At 42.1% G+C, this 23,164-nt stretch overlaps 1 protein-coding gene across 1 annotated transcript; it reads right to left on the bottom strand.

Annotated features, from left to right (window-relative positions):
• Positions 1–758: 758 nt before the first annotated feature.
• GDF15 (growth differentiation factor 15) lies at positions 759–8,244 on the bottom strand. The gene is made up of 2 exons (XM_073546074.1): positions 7,897–8,244; positions 759–5,415 (listed from the first exon to the last, which is right to left on the bottom strand). Exons 1-2 carry the CDS (start codon positions 8,192–8,194, stop codon positions 4,613–4,615), a joined length of 1,101 nt encoding a protein of 366 aa, XP_073402175.1. The 5' UTR covers positions 8,195–8,244; the 3' UTR covers positions 759–4,612.
• Between the last annotated feature and the right edge of the window lie 14,920 nt (positions 8,245–23,164).

The following is a 23,164-nucleotide window of genomic DNA, read 5'->3' as shown; positions in this document are numbered from 1 at the left end:
AAACCGACCACCACTGAGCAACACATTTAAGTTGAAATGTCAAGATTGGGGCAAGAAATATAGGCAGGTTTTTCACAGGTTTAAGAATGGCTATATTGGTCACCAATATTTTTTTTTTTGAAAATTGAGAATGTATTTTTGTATATTTTGAGTTCTTCGGTTAATATTCTCACTATAACGGATGAAAATAAACAATAGAGATGAGAAAACGTAAGTTTTTAATTTAGCAATTAGCACCTTGCGATTGCACTGTGGGGGTGCTAGTGGGCTGACAAAGGGAGTGATCGCCTTTGTAAAAGTACCGTGATCGCGCTCTATCTTTTTTGTCACTTCTAAGTCCGGAAAATTGACTGAAGGAGTTCTCAACTCGCTATTGTGAAAAATTTGGAGTAAATAAACAGCAGTGTTTACAAGAGGACAAGAAAAACAATTTCAATAATTTTCAAATGATGATTTGGGGCCTGTGTTTCTTCCACTGAGTTTTTTTTCGGCATGTTCTCCACAAGTGTCCATATCAAAATGTGCATTAGCAATCTGTTATGTTTATTATTTTGGAGGGTTATGTATTTTTTTCCTTTTTTTTTTTATGTATTTTTGATGCAGCTTGGATACTATATTTTTTACTTGTGTTTTTCAAGTCAACCTTTCAAAAGTCTGTTGGAAACTAAACACACCAAATAACTCGGAGTTCTGCAGCGTCTCCAACTATTGAACCCAGTGGATTTTCCACCCATCTGTATACAAGTCAAATAAGCAGCTTCATTCTAAAAATAGTTTATTTTAGACTTTCTTACAGTAACCTTAGACAAACAATCTGCATTTTTAAATATATATGAAAAAATATATCTCAATACTGTATGCATAATTTAAAAAAAAATATAAACAACATTCAGTAAAAATTCCAACAAACAATAAATTATCAATAAATAAATTTGCATAAATACACTTAAAATAGCAAAAATAATAGCAATAATAAAATAATAGTAACAACAACACATTCATAAATAAGTACCGTGTAACGTCATTTTTTTGTATCTAGGGACAGACAACGATGTTTGCCAGCCTTTGACCAGTTTCAAGCATCCTAATAAGGCCACATTTTTGTTTTAGTATTCCGAATGCAACACCTGAACCTATTCTGCTGAAACTGAGCTGAGATTAGCCACAATATAATCCATACAGCCACCCTAAACTGGCCTGATAAGCTAAATCACACCTCTTGAAATAGGGATATGGTTCATTTCTTATGTATTTTTCTTTCTTCTTTCAGATATAGTGCAGCTACTAAGTATAAAATCCTTCCTGCAAGATGAATACATTTTGGAATCAGTAGTCATTGAGCAGTCATAAGTGATAAGATTGACCATCAGAAAAGTGCAATAAGCTACAATGACATGAAGCCAACCTTGTCTGAATCAAAATGAGGACAGTTGAAGACAAATTGAAGCCACCAGCTAGTGAAGAACCCCGCTAGACTAACAAAAGATGTGTAATATTAGCGGTACGGATATATTAGGCTATTAATCGTCTGGATCACCCATGCTGGGAATGTTTATTACATTTCTTATTCATTTCATTCTGCTACCTCTACAGTATCTTCCTATTGTAAATTCTCTAGGAAGAATGACTGAGACACGCAGAGATAATTAAAAGCTCGTATTTGTCTGTTCAGCAAAATTGCACGCTGTAACATGCCTGGGGATATGTCAGACCAACTGTTGGGTGGAATTAGTTATAAATATGGCAATAGAGAAATTGCTTTAGAATAAGATACCGCAATGTGAAGGAAACACAATATACTGTATTTTTCGGACTATAAGATGCACCGGACCATAAGAAGCACCCCAAATTTTCAGAAAGGAAGTAGGGAAAAAAATTAATGCATCAAATGGGGATCCGTCTTACAGTCCAAATTCGGGGGAAATCAGTAGCACTGGTGGAGCGTGGTCACAGGAGGGTGTTCTGTGGTCCAGCGATGATATGACTCCCATCCCAGACTAGTGTGGCTGGTTCTGCGGTGCTCATGGTGTGGGGGGTCCACCAACATTTTATAAAAGCCTGGAGGCGCACACATCCATTGCTGTGAAGCGGTGGCGTCAGAGAAATCCTCCGGGAAAATGGCCGCTGGGTCGGCACATGCGCAGATTGAGATCTCTGCAATGAGACCTCGTCTCCTGCGGTCTCAATCTGCGCATGCACCGCTTCCGGCAGCCATTTTCCCGGAGGCCACCTATCACAGCAATAGAATCGCGGGGGCTCCAGATTTTCAGAAAATGTCGGCGGAGCCTCGCACCACTGCGCACCACCGAATACTGCCGCACCAGCCTGGGAAGGGAGTGTGATCATCGTCTTGCAGCGTCAGACCACCATAGAATCGCCCGACTCTTGCTGCCAACACACTACTTGTAAGTATATTCCGACTATAGGATGCACCCCCATTTTCCCCAAAAAATTTTTGGGGAAAAAGTGCGTGTTATAGTCCAAAAAATACGGTAGATTACATGCAAGTAAATGCAGTTACAGTTCTTGTCATTGCACTTGTTGCATAGCTAAGGTAGTTTTTTTTAATGTTTATCTTTTGATGAGAACTAATATACTTTATTCCATGTATATCTTGCCACAGGTATGAGTGTTTCTCAGTCATTGCACTTTCAGTTACACCCATAACAGAAAGATTTTTTAAAAGTATAACAGAATTTCTGTAAAGGTGGTAAATAGTTTAGAGAAAATTGATTAAATTAATTTGTAGGGTATTGGAGGGCAATTATTTAAGGGATTATTCCCTACTGTATAAATTATCTTAATGGACCCAAGATGGTTGAAGGAAAAAAAACAATACTTTCTTCCCAGAATAGTATCACTTCATCCCATTTTTTACTGCTTCCTTCACCAGTCTTCTGGTACCAACATCTGGTGTGGAGGAGGGTATCATGTGACTTCTGCAGCCAATCAGCAGCCACTGATCAGCTGCAGCGTTTCTCATCCAGTCAAAAACAGTAAGAAACTGTACAGAAGCTGAAAAGTGTCTGCTGATTGGCTGCCACAGTCACGTGACAACCGCCCTGTTTGTTGTAAAGTAGGGTCAACCCTTTTAATAAAACTATTGATATTTGACCAAGAAACCAATTTGTCACTGCTATTCCTATTTACTATTTGAAACCAGTGCATCAGTTTTCATTTTATCATCATTTTATAAATTAGAAATACGCATGTAATAGTGCAAAAAAAAAATCATTTTAGTGTTAAAAAATGACACATAATAAATAATCTCTTTCTCTAATCCTGAACATGAAAGCAGAGTGGGAAAGAGATGAGTCTTAATGGAAAGTGGGAGCACTCTATGTTGAGTTTAGAGTATTTCTAACCAGGCTGTTTAGAAAGGTTCTTATGGAAATGTATTAGCAATGGTGATTTTGTAAATGCTTTTGACAAATGGTATAGGAACCCTAGAATCACACCATGCAGCTGCTCGGAGGCACTTGTGTGGAGTATAGTAGGGGAAATTACCCCAAGTAGGATGGAATGAATATGGGGTAAACACGTGACCCATTTTCCTATCCCAGGTGGTTAAAATATATTAATGCTGACCAGCACCAGGAAGGAAATTAATTTTTATTTTTGCTACGGTGACTCTTCATGTACACCCATTTTGGATTCCAAACAGGACACTTTAGTAATTTTGAGGCCAGCAGAAGACTCTCTAGTATTTTCAATGTAAACCACAAATATGACATGACATACAAAGGGTTGTCCAGTATCCAGTTGTAGAGGTCATCAATATCCGATCGGTGAGGGTGTGACATCCAACACTCCTCACTGATCAGCCGATGAAATCAGCTGCAAAGCGGAAGAGCACAGATCCGTCTACTGTTAAGCGCATGCTGTGGGGTACTGCAGATCTACTTCTATTCATATGAATAGAGGTGGATATTCAGTACTTGGCTGTGGGCACTATACAGTTTATAGAGCTATGCTGTGCAGCTCTGCAACTGATATTTATGACTTATCAATATAAAAAGGACTGGACAATCCCTTTAATCTTCATAAATGTAACAATTTGCTTTTTCCTTGAATTTAAGGTTGATACTAATGATATTCTTAGACTGTTCTAATGGTATTTTGACATTCTATGTTCAATCTATGCTTCTAAATGATATACCGGTACTTCTCAGATTAGGCAAATGGTTACTAAAAGAATTTGCAAAGAACAATAATAATAATAACTTTCACACTTTAAATCTGTACTTTGCACCGGTAATGTATTGCTGTACTCCAAGCTAAATAAACCTTTTGAATCTAAATTATAGATACATGGGTCAATAAATCTTTTCATGACTTATTGTTACAAGAGTTTTTTTCTCCTAATGGGGCTTAGATTTGAGAAGCAGTAACATGAGGCAAAAAGATTAAACTTTCAAATCACAAGTCGACTTCATTTAGTAGTATGGGTTCTGCTTTCACCATTTCTCAGCATTCTTTTCTTTCAATGCATTAAATCAATGTGTAAACATGAGGTGTTTATTCAGATGCAACTTCCAATGGAACAATCTCTATGGCACCCGACTAGTTAGAGTGTCTGATGGCATAGCAAAAGTCTTGACTTACTTCCTCATTAGGCACAATGGCACTTTCTAACAATCATATCCTCGAAGACTGTAAATACCAATTTGCGTTCTGCATTGTAATGCATAAGTACCATAGGATCATAGCTCCCAGGAACACAACAAGGAGCTGGGGTTTCTCCATTAATGTGATGCATTCTGTACTTTATTTGAGCATGCATGCTTGCGGGCTTGTAGTTATGGGGACAGGATCCATCACAAAATCTCATTTCATAAGTGGTTGGTTGTACAATCCAATCATTCCAGCCAATCTGTTCAAAAGACACCAATAAGGACTTCCGACAGCACTTTTTCTCACTCTTTTTGCAGTCCTCATCTGTCGCGAGTGACCTGCCTTTTCTTGTTTTGAAGTGTTTTTTTTCCTGAGTCTCCACTTCTAACACAAGGGAATCATCAGTTTCTATGTATTTGCTTCTGTTACTCATAAAAGGGATGTCCAGTGTAATGACCAGCTCTAGTCTGAGGAATTTCTCTGAACTTGCCAACCACTGCTGCACAGCAGAGTTTACATTTAATGTCAATGTATCTTTGTCTACTGGTTTCGAATCAAGCAATTTGTGCTCTTGCTGTCCATTGGCATGCCTTGATTCTACCACTTTATATATGTTCACCATTGCCTTCAAGGTCGAATTAGCTGCGGCAGGTCGCAATGAAGTTAGGATGTGTTTACATAATTTGAGCTCCGCTCTCATGACGTTCAGCCTTTGATGGAACGTCTGAGTCCTAAAGAAAACCAGGTTGTAGTGACGACTGCTGCTTTTCTGTATATCATATTTCTTTGCGCTATGCTCTACTGCAAAGAAGAGTAAAAGAAACATTTTTAGGGTTTGAGTAAAACAAAAAGAACACTTGTCAATAAGTTTTGAGATTGGACAAAACGGACATGACCTAAATGTCCATTAAAGCCCATAGTAATAATAGTTAACTACATGCCCTTTTAACATACAATTCACAAACAACTTATAATTTTAAGGCCCCGTTACACATAATGATGTCCCAGCGATCCCACCAACGATCCGACATGGATGGGATCACTGGGACATTGTTAGACAGCCCCTCCAGCGATCAGGACCAGTGAGCAAGCTGGTTTCTAATGTAAACAGCGGGTATCCAGGAGCCGCGGCTCTTGGATACCCGCTGTTTACCTTGGAAACCGGCGTACACGCTGGTTTCCAAGGTTAACATCGGGTATCTAAGAGCCGCGGCTCCAGGATACCCAATGTTTACATTAGAAACCAGTGTCGCTGATTGCTGGTCTCTCGCTGCCACACGCAGCAATGAGCGCTGGCCAGCGGGAGACCAGCAATCAAAAAATGGCCCAGGATGATCGAGCACGATCAGCGATACCCGGCAGGGGAGCCAGTCGCTGATCCCCGTCACACTGACGAGATCGCTGTGGCGTCACAAAATCAGCGATCTCGCTAGCGAGATCACTGTGTGACGGGGCCTTTAGATTGTCAGTAAAGTTGACATAACATTGTAGTCTTATTATTTGAGTGCTTTTAATATACTTGCTTATTAGTCTTCCAGGCTCCTTTATAAACATTTTCCCCAAATTGCAGAATTTACTACGTAGGGCAGTAAGCCCAGAAAAGGTTTAGCTCTGTATCACAATTTTAGACACGATTTTAGCTTTGTGAGAGCAAAGTCCTTTCTATGCTTTCGTTATCAGACAGATATTATCCAGGAGCATCTGCCTATTCCTCACTGGCACTGCTGAATATCCATAGCAAATATCAGTATGGTTTTTAGATATAAGGATAACAATATTCTGCAGGTGCCGAAGAGAATAGGAGTGGCTCGGTAAACGCAACTTAAGTTCACGAGTTGGTAAATACAACTCATCAGTGACCTTCAGATGATTCCGTTATCAGCATGGCCATTTACTTACTTATGACATACTACTAATAAAAATGAACGGCAATAGCACTGCGTGCATCAATCCTTAACAGATACATTATCATGTCCGGAAACGCTTTGCAGACGCATTTTGTTATATTGCTATCGATTTCTGTTATTTACCACTATTCCCAACACAAACAGAATGTCATTTGTTCAGCAAGGACATATCATATTTTGTTGTGTTGATCAAGATAGTTCACGATTCCAAGTGAATGCAGACTGAGACACAGGGTCTGCAGTGTTTTTCCTAGAATAGTGATTATGGATGGCCAGAAAGCAGTTGAATTACATAATTTTTTTCCTTTTTTTCTGCATTTTCCGGTGCATGTGGCTCAATTGGAAAGTTGTTCATAACAGACCACAGCTTGGCACTGGTAGGCTTAGGGTCCCGATTCACAGAGCGAAGCACCAGCGATCCCGACAACGATACAACCTGGTAAGGATCGCTGGTGCGTCGCTACATGATCACTACATAACCATCAAACAGGCAGACTTACCCAACGATGCAGCAACGATCCAGCGATCTGAATAACGACCTCGGCGGTCGTTGGGACCTTGTCACACAGTAGCGATTCTGACGACTCCAGCCTGCGTCGCCAACTAGGTCGCTCGTCGGTGTCAAACACAGCGATGCATGCTGGCCAGCGGGACACCAGCGATAAAAAAAGGGCCCAGGACATTCGAGCACGATCAGCTATATCCAGCGGGGGGGACCAGTCACCGCTATGTGTCACACGTAGCGAGATCACTGGCAAGGTCGCTGTTGCGTCACAAAATCGGTAACACTTCAGCAATCTCGCTATGTGAGACGGGGCCTTTATGCCAACTGTTGTGACTTCATCAATATTCATATTCAGAGATCAATCAGACGAGTTATTGTTTCAAGCAACCAGCTACTAACGGCCAGTCATTTACCATGCAGCCTTCTTTCATGAGCAGTGTATGGTTTATTGTGTCTCTGAAATGAAATTACGGTATCTGCTACATGCGTACAAACATATCATGTCTCTGTACGAATAGATTTTTCAAGCAATTGTCTAAAATGTGGCTATGATTGTCATTGTCTGAGCACGGTACGCCTCGGAATGTTGCCTGACATGGACAGACTATGAAACTGTCACTTGTGTGTGATGTGACCATGACCTGAGTCTCGGCTGTCATTCACATGTGACTGCTTTCGTTCACCATTTTGGCTTTTTAATAATAAATAGACATTGATAGTGCGTCTCAGAAAATGACATATTAATGATAATTAATTTATTTGCTTATGAACACCTGGCATTTTTTAATGTTAATAAAATTATAGATTTGCTCCCAAAACATATTCTAATCATGTTAAAATATGACTAAATTTTGATGAAAATTAACTTACATTTTGGCGTTAGAAGGTGCACTCTGTTTTCTGTAGACTCATCCTTGGTTAGATTTCCTCTGAGCTCCATTAACTTCTCCTGGTATAACCATTGCATTTTGCGCAGTTCGTCTCTGTCCAGTTTCTCCCTAATAACTGGAGGCTTGTGTAAGCCCAGGCGGTCCAAAATGCTCTTCTTAACTGCTTCAAGCTGGATCATTTTCTCCTGCTCAGCCAAGGGCCTGAGCTGGACCCCAGTGATGGATAAGAGAGCGAAGCAGAAAGTGGCACACCTGCCCTTCCATGGAGATCTCTGCATTGTGTGCGTATAGCACAGTATCACAGTGCCAGGCTTGTTCAGTGCACAGCTTGTGGCTGCCTGAATGAATGAATGAAATTCCCAAGCCTCTGTCCTTTATAGCTTTGTGAACTGCACGCCCCCACAGATACACAGTCACTGGCTGCTTTATGGAAGTAAACACTGCAAATTCCAATATATTCACTTCAGATGTTTTAACGCTGAAGGAACTTCTTTAAAATTTACTGTGAATATTCAAAATAAATCAATTAGGTTACATGATCATAGCAAAGACACCTTTGTTTTTGATACTTGTGATGTGTATTTCCCACTATAATCAGGTTTCCTCTTAAAAGGTGTGTTCCCAAGTAATTTTCATCCAAAATCCCTATCTATTTAATGCCATAATCTAAACTATTTTCTAATATACAGTGGGGAGATAGAAGTATTTAGTCAGCTACCAATTGGGCAAGTTCTCTCTCTTTTTTCTCCACTGTACTTGAGTTAAAAATTGCCTTTCCTACACAACTACACTAACTGCTTTTCTATTTTTTTTTTTCACTTCCTTTTTGAAAATCCCAGTACTGTTGAAATACTCAAGCAAAGTGTCATCGGGGCAGAAGTTGCGGTTTCTGTGACAGCCCATACTCCTGTCTGGAAATTAAGCATCATGAGTGACCTGGGTTAGTCCCTGTGTGCTGTGCACTGAGCAATGTGCACAGTGACAGTGCGCTCTCTGTTGCCGGCTCAGACCAGCAGTAATGATCTAACAACAGAGCGTGTTGTCAAAAGAATCGGCGGGCAGAGATCAGCACCACCCCTGCAAAGGAAGTCGCTGGTCTCTGCACGAAGGGAATTCTGACAACACACTCTGTTGCCAGCTCATTACTGCTGATCTGAGCCAGCAACAGAGAGCACGCTGTCATTGTGCACAGCAGGCAAGATGTAGCCCAGCCCCTGAAACGAGCGAGCGTCACCAATCTTCTGATTGCTTCGTTTCAGAGTAGGGGGTAGAAACTGCAACCTCTGACCTCTGATGACACTTCGTTTGAGCATTCCATCAGTCACTGGGGATTCTAAAACGAAGATTCACCAAAAAGGAAGTGAAAAAAAGCAGTTAGGGAGCGGTCGACAATTTTTAATTCAAGAATATTAAAAAAAAAGTTCCGATTGTAGCACTAAATAGGGATGTAGGATTAAAATTACTTTGGACTTTGGACCACCCCTCTAAATCAGGTTTGTAAAAAATATAAGAAAACTTTACATTAAAGTTATGTTTCTTTATTGCTATAGTTTTTTTTTGCATCTTAGCATTAGAATACTAATTCTGCAGCACCTCTTGGCATCTATTGTCCATACACATTAAATGATATATGTAGTGCCCGGTGATAGCTTAGTGATAGTTTCTGATCCCTGAAGGTTTGTCATGTCATTTAAGAACAGACTACTTGCATGGCAAATAAAAAGGAAAAAGTCAGACTAGTGGTCTTGGCAGAGCTAAGTTCCAGGGTGATTGTCAAGAAGTCACTCATCCTTGGCCAGGATATGGTAAATTAAAAAACGAAGATCAGAAACACCAAAAAAGGTACAAAATGCTAGGAAAATAAATTCTCTGTGGACAGAATGAAATATATAAGGACAGTTTTGAATTGGACCGACTCTCCTTAAAGGGTGTGTATTATAAGAAAAAATATTTCAAATAATTGAAAAAATTGAATTATTATTTTTTTAAATATTACATATTTTTCTGGTATGACGTGTGAAAATTGATTTAAAAAGTTTGATATTTTTAACTTTTAAACACTAGGGGGAGCAGTTGCTCGCATTTGAAATGAAATCTAAGTGCATTGCTGGCTCCTCTAAAGTAAATGTGGGCTGCTCACATCTGTATGATGTCAGTCCTCCCCTTCTAGGTGTTTGCAAAAGGAGAGCGGGGATAAAGTTTAACATCACATTGCAGAGCCATTTGGTTGGTCACTGCAATGTGATACCAACATGTGGGCATTTTCACTGTGGACTGCTAGCACTACTGATTCAAGGGTTGCTGCTGAGGCAAAAATTGAAAGGGCAACAGAAACATGCAATGAATAAAGAAAATTCATCATATTTTGGGGGGGATTATCTGCAACATTTATTGTGTGGTAAAAATACCTGCAGCTTCTCTGAGCCGGTTGTCAGCTTGACAGCCAGCTCAGAAAACTAACGACTCCCTTTCTGTGATGCAGCCGCTGGTGGAGACACTTTGGAACACCACATCAGGCGGCACAGCTACGCCCCCCTGCGGCTGCATGTCCCGGCTGCCCCCAACTAGATTCACCTGTGCCTTACTGCTACCTCTTTCTGAAGTGCCACAGACAAGATGGCTATGTAACTAGTTACTGTGCTCTGCACCTTGAGGTTGAACATGCAGAGCGCATTAGGCAGTGCTAAAATCATCTCACCTTCTGTGCTTTGCATAGGCATATGTACAGCCTCATTCAGATATCTGTTGCTCTCGTCTGAATAAGGCTGGTTTCAGATTTGCGGATGTCAGAGCTGCGGAGGGTTGCGTAGTTCCTCCGTGAAGCTCCGCCCACTGCCGCACCTCCTCTGTTCAGCTCCGCCTACATCTGCATATGGTCTGGGTACCTATCTTTAACATTGGGTACGCAGGCAGTGCGGATGTATGCGGATGCATATGTACTCACAGGAGAAATTGACATGGTGCATACCTCAAGCACACACAACAGGTCAGTTTATGCTAAAATTTTAAAAAATTAAAGCACAGTGGACTTTTTTTTTTAGATTTCTATAAATCCCACTCACTTTTCTGGAACTGTAAGAGGCTATGTTTTTGTCATAGTGTAAATACCCTTCCTCAAAAACTTACCAAAAACTGATCGTGGCTACACAGCCTTAGGCCTCTTTCACACATCAGTATTTTTGATCAGTATTTCATCAGTATTTGTATGCCAAAACCAGGAGTGTCTCCAAAAGAAAGAACAGGAGTCAGTCTTTCAATCGCTGATCTGTCACAGATCTGTCACAGTGATCTGTGATGTGACAGATCAGCGATCTGTCACATGACAGTTATGTCCCCCCCGGGACAATGTAATAAAGTTAAAAAAAAAGTGTAAAAATAATTTATAAAAAAAAAAATCGCTAAATAAATTAAAGAAAAAAAAAATATTCCCTAATAAATACAATTTTTGGAAATTAAAAAAAAAAACAATAAAAGTACACATATTTGGTATCGCCGTGTCCGTAACGGCCCGCCCTATAAAACTGTCCCATTAGTTAATCCCCTTAGCGAAGCCCTTAAAAAATAAAAAACAAAGCAAAAAATAATGCTTTATTATCATACTGCCGAACAAAAAGTGCAATAACGCGCAATCAAAAAGACGGATATAAATAACCATGGTACCGCTGAAAACGTCATCTTGTCCCGCAAAAAACGAGCTGCCATACAGCATCATCAGCGAAAAAATAAAAAAGTTACAGCTCGCAGAATAAAGCGATGCAAAAATAATTATTTTTTATATAAAATTATTTTCATTGCATAAAAGCGGCAAAACATAAAAAAAAACATAAATGAGGTATCGCTGTAATCGTACTGACCCAAAGAATAAAACCACCTTATCAATTTTACTGCACGCGGAACGGTGTAAATGCACCCCCCCCAAGAGAAATTCTTGAAATGCTGTTTTTTGTTCATTCATTCAAAAATCGGAATAAAAAGCGATCAAAAAATGTCACATGTCTGAAAATGGTACCAATAAAAACATCAACTTGTCCCGCAAAATATAAGCCCTCACATGACTCGGTGGGTCAAAATACGGAAAAATTATAGCTCTCAAAATGTGGTGATGCGAAAACTATTTTTACAATAAAAAGTGTCTTTTAGCGTGTGACAGCTGCCAAACATAAAAACCGCCATAAATAGTAAATCAAGCCACCCTTTATCACCCCCTTAGTTAGGGAAAAATAATAAAATAAAAAAATGTATTTATTTCCATTTTCCCATTAGGGTTAGGGCTAGGGCTAAGGTTAGGGCTGAGATTATGGTTAGGGGTGTGTTGAGGTTAGGGTTGGAGTTAGAATTGGGGGTTTCCACTGTTTGGGCACATCAGGTGCTCTCCAAACACAACATGGCGTCTGATCTGAATTCCAGCCAATTCTGCGCTGAAAAAGTCAAATGGTGCTCCTTCCCTTCCAAGCTCTGCCATGTGCCCAAACAGTGTTTTACCCCCACATATGGGGTATCAGCCTACTCAGGACAAATTTCAAAACAACTTTTGTGGTCCAATTTCTCCTGTTACCCTTAGGAAAATAAAAAATTGGGGGCAAAAATATCATTTTTGTGGAAAAAAATGTGATTTTTTTTATTTTCAGGCCCGGGCGTTATAAACTTCTGTGAAGCACTTGGGGGTTCAAAGTGCTCACCACACATCTAGATAAGTTCCTTGGGGGGTCTAGTTTCCAAAATGGGGTCACTTGTGGGGAGTTTCAACAGTTTAGATACATCAGGGGCTCTCCAAAGGCAACATGACACCCGCAGACAATTCCATCAAAGTCTGCATTCCAAAACGTCACTACTTCCCTTCCGAGCCCTGATGTGTGCCCATACAGTAGTTTTCTCCCACATATGGGGTATCAGCGTACTCAGGACAAATTGGACAACAACTCTTGGGGTCCAATTTCTCCTGTTACCTTTGGGAAAATAAAAAATTGGGGACTAAAAGATCATGTTTGTGGAAAAAATGATTTTTTTATTTTCACGCCCGGGCATTATAAACTTCTGTGAAGCCCTTGGGGGTTCAAAGGGCTCACCACACATCTAGATAAGTTCCTTGGGGGGGTCTAGTTTCCAAAATGGTGTCATTTGTGGGGGATTTCCACTGTTTAGGCACATCAGGGGCTTTCCAAACGCGGCATGGCGTCCAATCGCAATTCCAGCCAAAAAAAGGCAAATGGCGCTGCTTCCCTTCCGAGCTCTGCCATGCCCCCAAATAGTGGTTTACCCCCACATAAGGGGTATCAGCGTACTCAGGACTAATTGCACAATAACTTTTGGGGTCCTGTTAGCCTTGGAAAAATAAAAATTGAGGGTGAAATGATCATTTTTGAGGAAAAAAAATGATTTTTTAATTGTACGGCTGTACGTTATAAACTTCTGTGAAGCCCTTGGAGGTTCAAAGTTCTCACCACACATCTAGATAAGTTCCTTGGGGGTCTAGTTTCCAAAATGGTGTCATTTGTGGGGGGTTTCCACTGTTTTGGTACATCAGGGGCTTTCCAAATGCGACATGGTGTCCGATCTGAATTTCAGCCAAAAAAGTCAAATGGCGCTGCTTCCCTTCTGAGCTCTGCCATTCGCCCATATAGTCGTTTACACCCACATATGGGGTATCAGCCTACTCAGGACAAATTGCACAATAAATTTTAGGGTCCTGTTAGCCTTGGGAAAATAAAAATAGGGGGTGAAAAGATCATTTTTGTGGAAAAAATATGATTTTTTAATTGTACGGCTGTACGTTATAAACTTCTGTGAAGTCCTTTTGGATTCAAAGTTCTCACCACATATCTAGAAAAGTTCCTTGGGGGGTCTAGTTTCTAAAATGGGGTTACTTGTGGGGGGGTTTCCACTGTTTAGGTACATCAGGGGCTCTCCAAACGTGACATGGCGCCCAATCTGAATTCCAGCCAGTTTTGCATTGAAAAAGTCAAACGGCGCTCCTTCCCTTCTGAGCTCTGCCATGCGCCGAAACAGTGGTTCCCCCCCACATATCAGGTATCAGCGTACTCAGGACAAATTGCACAATAACTTTTGCAGTCCAATTTCTCATGTTACCCTTGGTAAAATAGAAAAAAAATTGAACCTGAAGTAATTTTTTTGTGAAAAAAAGTTAAATGTTCATTTTTTTTTTTTAAAACATTCAAAATATTCCTGTGAAGCACCTGAAGGGTTAATAAACTTCTTGACTATGGTTTTGAGCACCTTGAGGGGTGCAGTTTTTAGAATGGTGTCACTTTTGGGTATTTTCTATCATATAGACCCCTCAAAGTGACTTCAAATGCGATGTGGTCCGTAAAAATAAAATGGTGTTGCAAAAATGAGAAATCGCTGGTCAAATTTTAACCCTTATAACTTCCTAGCAAAAAAAAATTTTGGTTCCAAAATTGTGCTGATGTAAAGTAAACATGTGGGAAATATTACTTATTAAGTTTTTTGTGTGCCGTATCTCTGTCATTTAAGGGCATAAAAATTCAAAGTTGGAAAATTGTGAAATTTTCAAAATTTTCACCAAATTTCAGTTTTTTTCACAAATAAACGCAAGTTATTTAAATGAAATTTTACCACTAACATGAAGTACAATATGTCACGAGAAAACAATTTCAGAATCACCAGGATCCATGGAAGTGTTTCAGAGTTATTACCTCATAAAGGGACAGTGGTCAGAATTGTAAAAATTGGCCTGTCATGAACGTGCAAACCATCCTTGGGGGTTAAGGGGTTAATAGGAGGATCTACCCTGTACATCAAAGTTTGACCTTTTAGAAAGTCTTGCAGCATGACTAGTGATGCAAACAACTGTTTGGAAGTGCTTGAGCTGTTTTGAGGTACTTGCATCCCGGGATAGTCAGTCAGTATTATATTCTCCAGTAATAATTCCCTCAGAATGCATGCTTTCTCCAATAAAGATGCCCTAGAGTGCCCTCTACAGTAGTAATGCCCCAAGTGTGCTCTCTCCAGTAACAATGCTGAGTGCCCCTAATGCTATAATGCCAGTCAAGTACTACCCTCAAGTACCCTACCCTCTATTGTAATAATGCCCCTTTGAGTGCTGCAGCCTTCAGAAAATATAAGTTTATACTCACCTAATTTTGTCCCCTGTCATCCACAGCCACCAAGTCCTCTTCTGCCCTTGTAGCCAAGAGTGATTTTTTACATGCAGCACAATGCGGTGATGTCATGGTGCCATCTGCACTGGGACTCTGCCATCTTGTAGGCCTAAGGGTATGTGCACACGCTGCGGATTGGGGTGCGGATTTGGCCGCGCGGATTTTGTAAAATCCGCAGGTAAATATGCAGGTCAAAAGACCAGCGGTTTTACCTGCGAATTGCTCTGCGGTTTTACCTGCGGTTTTTCATCTCCACAATGGAGGAGATGGCAAACCGCAGCGGAATCCGCAGAAATAATTGACATGTCAATTCTTTCTGCGGTTTCAAAACCGCAGCAAAACCGCACGGAAAAATACGCACTGTCTGTACTGCGTTTTTATATTCCCATAGGGAATAATGGTACTGTACACCTCAGCTAAAACTGCTGCGGACCCGCAGTGGCCAAATCCGCTGCGGAACCGCAGCGGAATCCGCAGCGTGTGCACACACCCTTAGGGTATGTGCACACGCTGCGGATTCCGCTGCGGTTCCGCAGCGGTTTTGGCCGCTGCAGACCCGCAGCAGTTTTAGCTGCGGTGTACAGTACCATTCAAATGAATGGTAAAAAAAAACCGCTGTGTAGACGTTGCGGAAAAATCCGCGCGGATTTGCTGCGGTTTTGAAACCGCAGAAAGAATTGACATGTCAATTATTTCTGCGGATTCCGCTGCGGGTTCCTATCTCCACCATTGTGGAGATGGTGAATCCGCAGGACCAAACCGCAGGCAAAACCGCAGATAATCCGCAGGTCTTTTGACCTGCGGTTTATCTGCGGTTTTTGCAAAATCCATGCGGATTAATCCGCAGCGGATTCCGCAGCGTCTGCACACACCCTTAGGCCGGGGTCACACTGGCGAGGAATACGGGCGCGTGAGAGGTGCAAAAAGCACGCATTAGACACGGACAAATGATTTTCAAGGGGGTCACTCGCACCAGGCGTAGATTTCTCATCCGTATCCTACGCTCCGTGCCAATCGCAGCATGCTGCGATTGTCAGCGTACTACGCCCGTAGTATGCCAATGCAAGTCAATGGGTGCGCAAAAAATACGGATTACACACGGACCACACGTGTGACCTGCGAGCAATATGCAGGTCTTTTGGCTGGTGACAGGAAATGGGCCAATCCATCATCAGGAAGCCTAGACATGCAAATGAGCTCAAAAAGCACTCCAGACATCCAGGAAGTACGCCTCCATGGAGTACAGCAGCAGCATGGCGTCCACATATATTAATGTTGAGATGCTCATTGTGCTGGTGCAGGAGCGTCCTGAAATATGGGATCCACACGATGCAAATTATGCGAACCGGACAAGAAAGGAGGCTTCATGGAGGCGCATCTGTCGCCAGATGTACCATTATAATTCCTTTTGGATAAAAATTTGGGCTTACTGTGCGCTGCTGAGACCACGATAAAATCACCACATGAGAATCTTTTTAACTCTTTATTCCCAACGCGTTTCAAAGTGAAAAGCCACTTCTTCTTCAGGGGATGATATATAGTCTATGCCTGAAATGGTTGATTTTCCTATGAGAAACTCATGGTGGAAGGCGGCATAAGACAGGCCAGTGGACAGGAAGCTGTAGAACAACAGAAATAGTAAAGTTTAGAATGGCTAAAGTAAAAAAAAATCAGTTACATGCCGACCAAACTTGTTAGGAAATGAGAGAGAAGAACACACACATATTTGGTGGCACAATGACTAAGTGATATGCTGGACATATTAGATGTAACATTCTGCTGTGTCAGGTGAATCATATTTGGAGTAAGATGATGGCATTAAACTTTGTCCAAGAAGGCCAAAAAACATAATTTAGCACACACATTAGGAACATAGAGAATGTGGTTGTGTAGTACATACCGTATTGTGAGTAGAAGTCGCTCCTCTGCAGATATGGCTTTGCGCATCCTTGTGTCCTGAAAGGTGATCCCAGGACGCACTGTCTCCAAGAGTCGATCAAATGTGGCAATGCTCATGCGACAGTACTGGTAAAATGTATCCGGATGCTCCCGCAGAGAAGAATAGAGGCGGTGAAAATGCCCTCTTGTGAGTCGTTGCCTCAAAAGTGGATGGACCCACATGCGTCTCCTCCTCCGCGGATCCACTATCACAGGATATGGTTGCCCCAAGCGCCGTGACAAAAGCCAGGTAAAGAGAACCTGCTCAGTTGTATTGAATCGCAGACCCTCTGCCATGCTGCACAAAGAACACCAACACACCTCGTGAAAGCAAGGTGACAAATGTACAGAATGTAGGCATCCACCTGTTTCTGAGTGTCTAAATAGGGTGCAGGCTAATGATTTAAATTGTTTGCAGGCCTCAAAACCGTTAAATGTCCATTTTGCAAGACTGCGAGAAAATCTCGCCATACGGATTGCATACGGATGCCACACGGATTACATACGGATGCACACATGCACAAAATACGCGACCTCACCTTGCTTACGGATGACGTACGGAGCTCTATTTAGTGGTCATTCATCCGTATTACGCAAGTAAACTACGGACCGTATTTTGCGCAGGTTAGTGTGACTCCAGCCTTAGGCTTACAGCAGCCTGCAGCCTACAGGAGAGAGAGGTAGGGCAAGAAGCACAGGATAAAACTGCATTGGTGTCATGTTGTAGCTACAGGATCTTTGGTGTTAGTTTCACTACTGCTGCAAGGCCACATTTATATTGACCACACTGCATTGCCTCCTTAACACATCCATGTTTCTAGTATGTGTGGTATCTGCATTTTTCATGGATACCACATATACTCATTATAGTCCAAGTGCGGTGACACTGCAAAAAAAGTGCAATCCCTCACTTGTTTTTTGCTTGGCTTTTTTGATCAGTTCACTAAATGCTAAAACTGACCTGCCATTATGATTCTCCAGGTCATTACAAGTTCACAAACACCAAACATGTCTAGGTTCTTTTTTATATAAGTGGTGAAAAAAATTCCAAAGTTTGTTAAAAAAAAATTGCACCACCTTCAGAGACCCATAGCGTCTCCATTTTTCGTGATCTGGGGTGGGTGAGGGCTTATTTTTTGTGCACCAAGCTGATGATTTTAGTGATACCACTTTTGTGCAGATACGTTCTTTTGATCGACCATAATTGCATTTAAATGCAATGTCACAGGCACCAAAAAAACATAATTCTAGCGTTTTGATTTTTTTTTCTAGCTACACTGTTTAGCGATCGGGTTAATCCTTTTTTTTATTGATAGATCGGGCGATTCTGAATGTGGCGATACCTAATATGTGTATGTGTGATTTTTTTTTTTTTTTAAATGTTTTATTTTGAATGGGGCAAAAGGGGGGTGATTTAAACTTTTTTTTTTTTAAACTTTTTTTTTAATTTTGGCATGCTTCAATAGCCTCGATAGAAGGCTGGAAGTTTCCACAACTCAATTGTCTCTGCTACGGTATATATAGGCGATGAACAGATCGCCTATATGTAGCAGAAATACAGCAGTGCCTATGAGCGCCGACCATCGGGTGGCGCTAATAGCAATGCAGTATCAACAACCATAGAGGTCTCCAGGAGACCTCTGATTGTTATGCCAATGCATCGCTGACCCCTGATCTCGTGACAGGGATCAGCGATGCATGCATTTCAGGCCGAGCAGCCAGACGCGCAGATTAAATGCCGCTGTCAGCATTTTAACTAGTTAATAGGCGCAGGTGAATTGTGATTCCAGCTGCGCCTATTGCGGGCATATGTCAGCTGTTCAAAATAGTTGACATGTCCTGGCTTTGATGCGGGCTCACCGCTGGAGCCCTCATCAAAGTGACGGAGACGTCCAGTGACGGGCTATATCCGACATTGGACACTAAGGGGTTAAATGGACCGTGTGACCATGAAAAACACACAGACATGTACGTTTTTTCTGGCAGCACAGATGACAAGGGTTAATACAAGTTAATGTACAGCACACGAAAGGCCTCCGTGTGTCATCCGTGTACTCTATGTGTGTAAAATTGCAAAGTATTGGAGAAGTTTTGTAAGTTATTTCTATCTTTATCCATACTGGAAAAACACTGATGACACTGTGGCAAAAACAGACACACAGATGACACACTGATGATACTGGTACCGGCTTTTCACATATACGTATTTTTCGGATTATAAGACGCACCCCAAATTTTGAGGAGAAAAATAGGAAAAAATTTTTTTAATAAAATGGTGGTGCTTCTTATAATCCATGCATCTTATTGCTTACCGAGGGTGGTGGCTGCGGTGAAGCGGGGTCCCAGGGTCACTGCTGGAGGAGTGGGTGTTGCTGCATGCCACAGGCTGGGATGAGAGCGTGTCCGATGTGCAGTGCGCCTCTGCAGGTGTCCAGCGGTGCTGCGGGTGTCCAGTGTTGCGGGTGTGTTCGTAGGTGCTGCGGGTGTGTCCGGCGGTGCTGCAGGGGTCTCTGGTGTTGCAGGGGGCTCTGCAGACATTTTGTGAAAGGACAGAGCCTCCGCGGTTCCATGGTTTCCGGGGGCTGCACATGCGCAGATGGAGATCTCGGCATCAAGGTCTCGGGAGATGAGATTTCGGTACTGAAAAGAACCTCAGTTGCTTTTCCCACACCTGTGACATCTTGTTTGAGACTCCTCTTAAGCAAAACATCACAGGAAGTGAAGTAAAAAAAACATTTAGGGGTTAGCTGTATTGGGAGAAATGTAGGGCATATTTCAATAAAGCTAAAAACAAAATTGCTTAAAAATAGATATTTCTGAATAACATTTTAGGTATAGGACACCTCTTCAAACCCTTTCAGCCCTCAAGCCTGTTTTCACCATCATGACCAGGCCAAATTTTACAATTCTGACCAGTGTCACTTAATGTGGTAATAACTCTGAAATGCTTCAATATATCACACTGACTGAAATTGTTTTTTGTAACATATTTCACTTCATCATAGTGGTAAAATTAGTTCAATATGACTTGTGTATATTTGTGAAGAAAACAGAAATTTGGCAAAAATGTAGAAAATTTTTATGCCCTTAAATCAGAACAATTTTGGAAAATATTTTTTTTGTTACGAAGTTATTAGGGTTAAACTTGACCAGCGATTTCTCAACAAAATTTACAAAACCATTTTTTTCAGGACCACATCACATTTGAAGTGACTGTGGGTGTTCTATATGACAGAAAATACTCCAAAGTGACACCATTCTAAAAACTGCACCCCTCAAGGTGTTAAAAGCTACATTCAAAAGTTTTATTAACACATCAGGTGCTTTGCAGTATTTAATGTAATATTGGAAGGAAAAAATGAGTATTTAACTTTTTTTACAAAAATTTTACATTAGACCCAATTTTTTTTTTTTCAATGGCAACAGGAAACAGGTAACAGGAAAAAACAAACCCTTAAATTTGTTGAGCAATTTCTCCTGAGCATGCCAATACCAAACATGTCATGGAAATCCACTGTTTGGGTGCACGGCAGAGCGTGGAAGGGAAAGAACTCCATTTGACTTTTTAAATTTAACCCCTTTCTGCCTTGAGACGTACTATCCTGTCCATGTGCCCTGGGACTTAATTCCCAGGGACGGGATAGTACGTCATGGCATTTAATGCGACATCGCGACTTAAGTCCTTACACTAGCTGAGGATTCCCTAGAGAGCGGTCATACGTCTGGATCTCCTGGTGTGCTAGGTATTGTGGTGCCACAGCAGCTTGTAGCATCACAATACCTGCTAAAGAAAGAAGAAAGAAAACCCTACAACTGTAAGTATTGCCTGATCCCCGATCCATGCCCAATCAAGCTTCACCCCCCCAATCTAGTTTCATCCCCCCAATCTAGCTTCATCCCCCCATACCCCCTTCCCACTACCCCCTCATTTTACCCCCCTCCACCCCCCCTTTTCACCACCTCCGAGCGCACATTTAGCAGCCGCCGAGCGTTGATTGGTGACGCAGTTCACCAATCAATACTCGTGCTTGCTTTTTTTCCCTAAGCCCCCTTTGCGCCAGCTCCATATTCGCATCCTACAGCCGCCAAATTTTGATAAGCGACATAGTTCACTTATCATAGCTTGTGCCTACAGATTTCCTTTTTTTTCACCCCCCCTTTGCGCCAACTGACTTAAGCGTTAGTGCTAATCCCTGTCCGATCTCTCTTCATCCCCACCCTTCCCCCTCTTTTTACCTCCTCAATCCCCCTTTGCGCCGCCTCTGTGCACACATTTAGCAGCCCCCTTTGCGCCACTCCGTATTCGCATCCCACAGACGCCAAACTGTGATAAGTGACATAGTTCACTTATCATAGCTTGTGCCTGCTGATTTCCTTTTTTTTCACCCCCCCTTTGCGCCACCTAACTACAAGCGTAAGTGCTAATCCCTGATCCCTGTTCGATCTCTCTTCATCCCCCGTCCCTCTTTTTACCCCCTCCATCCCCCTTTGCGCCGCATCTGTGCGCACATTTAGCAGCCCCCTTAGCGCCAACTCCTTATTCGCATCCCACAGCCGCCAAACTGTGATAAGTGATATAGTTCACTTATCAGAGCTTGTGCCTGCTGATTTCCTTTTTTTCACCCCCCCCTTGCACCACACCTGTATGCACACCCAGCAGCCGCCACTGAACTTTGATAAGTGACGCCGTTCACTTATCAGAGCTAGGGCCTGCTGTTTTAGACTTTTCTTTTCACAGGTATTTTTCTCCCCATTTCCTTTTTTCTTTTAGCTTTTTCTTTACAGGATAGTGTGCACCAATCACTAGCCCCCCACACATACACATAGTTATAAATAAAGTACACCCAAGCACCACTTTCACAAAAAATGTCCCGCACATTGCGTTTGTCCCAACAGCGCTATTCAATGGAGGAGGCATATTCTTACCTTGCCTCCGACACTGATAGCGAGGACGAGGATCCGACTTTTCTTTATTTTTCGGATTCTTCATCCTCTTCCGCTTCCCCCTCCTCATTTTCCTCCTCGGGTCCTGCGAAACCGCCACGCATTCACTCCAGGACAGAAGATGAGGCAGCGCCCACCATGCCCGAAGCTGATTCAGTAGACCCTGTATGGACTTCGCCCCCTGAAAATTACGAGCCACTGATTCCTGATTTTGTGGCAGAATCAGGAATCAAGTTTGACACCACCGGCCTCACAGAAATAGACTTTTTCAAAGTCTTTTTCTCTGAGGATTTTGTTAACCTCATGGTGGAGCAAACTAATTTGTACGCTCGTCAATTTTTGGCGGAAATCCCGCATTCATCATATTCCAACTGGTCTCCTGTGGACGCAGTTGAAATGATGCAGTTTTGGTGCCTGGTCCTCCACATGGGGATACTGAAGAAGCTGGAAATTCGGCAATATTGGAGTGTTGATATTTTATACAACACTCCAGTGTTCCGAATGGTCATGGTCCGGACGCGTTTTGAGGCCATCCACAAGTTTCTGCATTATACCTATAATGCACAGTGTCCCGCACGAGATGACCCTAACTTTGACCGTCTGTTCAAAGTTCGGCCGGTCATCGAACACTTCAACAAAAAGTTTGCTGAAGTGTACGTGCCCCAAAGGGAGATCAGCGTGGATGAGTCCTTGGTCCATTTCAAGGGAAGGCTCGGATTCCATCAATACCTGCCCAGTAAGTGGGCCAGGTATGGAATCAAACTCTACAAACTTTGTGAGAGTACCTCAGGGTACACTCACAGGTTTAGAGTCTACGAAGGAAAGGACACCAGGATTGAACCCCCTGAGTGTCCTCCTGTCCTGGGAGTGAGTGGGAAAATTGTGTGGGATTTGGTTCACCCACTGCTGGATAAAGGTTATCACCTCTACACTGATAACTTTTATACCAGCATCCCACTCTACAAATCCCTCTCTGCGCGAGGTACCGCAGCCTGCGGTACTGTCTGCAAAAATCAGAGAGGCTTTCCGAAGACTCTACTTGGGCAGATGATCAGGAAAGATGAGAGCAGAGCCCAATGTAGCGACCACCTACTGGTGGTCATGTACAAGGACAAGAGGGATGTCCATCTCTAGACCACCATACACGGTGATGGCAGCACCCTCTGCACTGTACGGGGTACCTCCACACAGGTCAGCAAACCGACCTGTGTCGTGGGGTACAACAAA

The sequence above is a fragment of the Dendrobates tinctorius genome, unplaced genomic scaffold, assembly GCF_039654945.1.
Source record: "Dendrobates tinctorius isolate UK_male_01 unplaced genomic scaffold, ASM3965494v1 ptg000011l, whole genome shotgun sequence".
In the NCBI taxonomy this organism is placed as follows: Eukaryota; Metazoa; Chordata; class Amphibia; order Anura; family Dendrobatidae; genus Dendrobates; species Dendrobates tinctorius.
The sequence above is the reverse complement of the archived record's forward strand: the minus strand, read 5'-3'. Positions and strand labels throughout refer to the sequence as shown.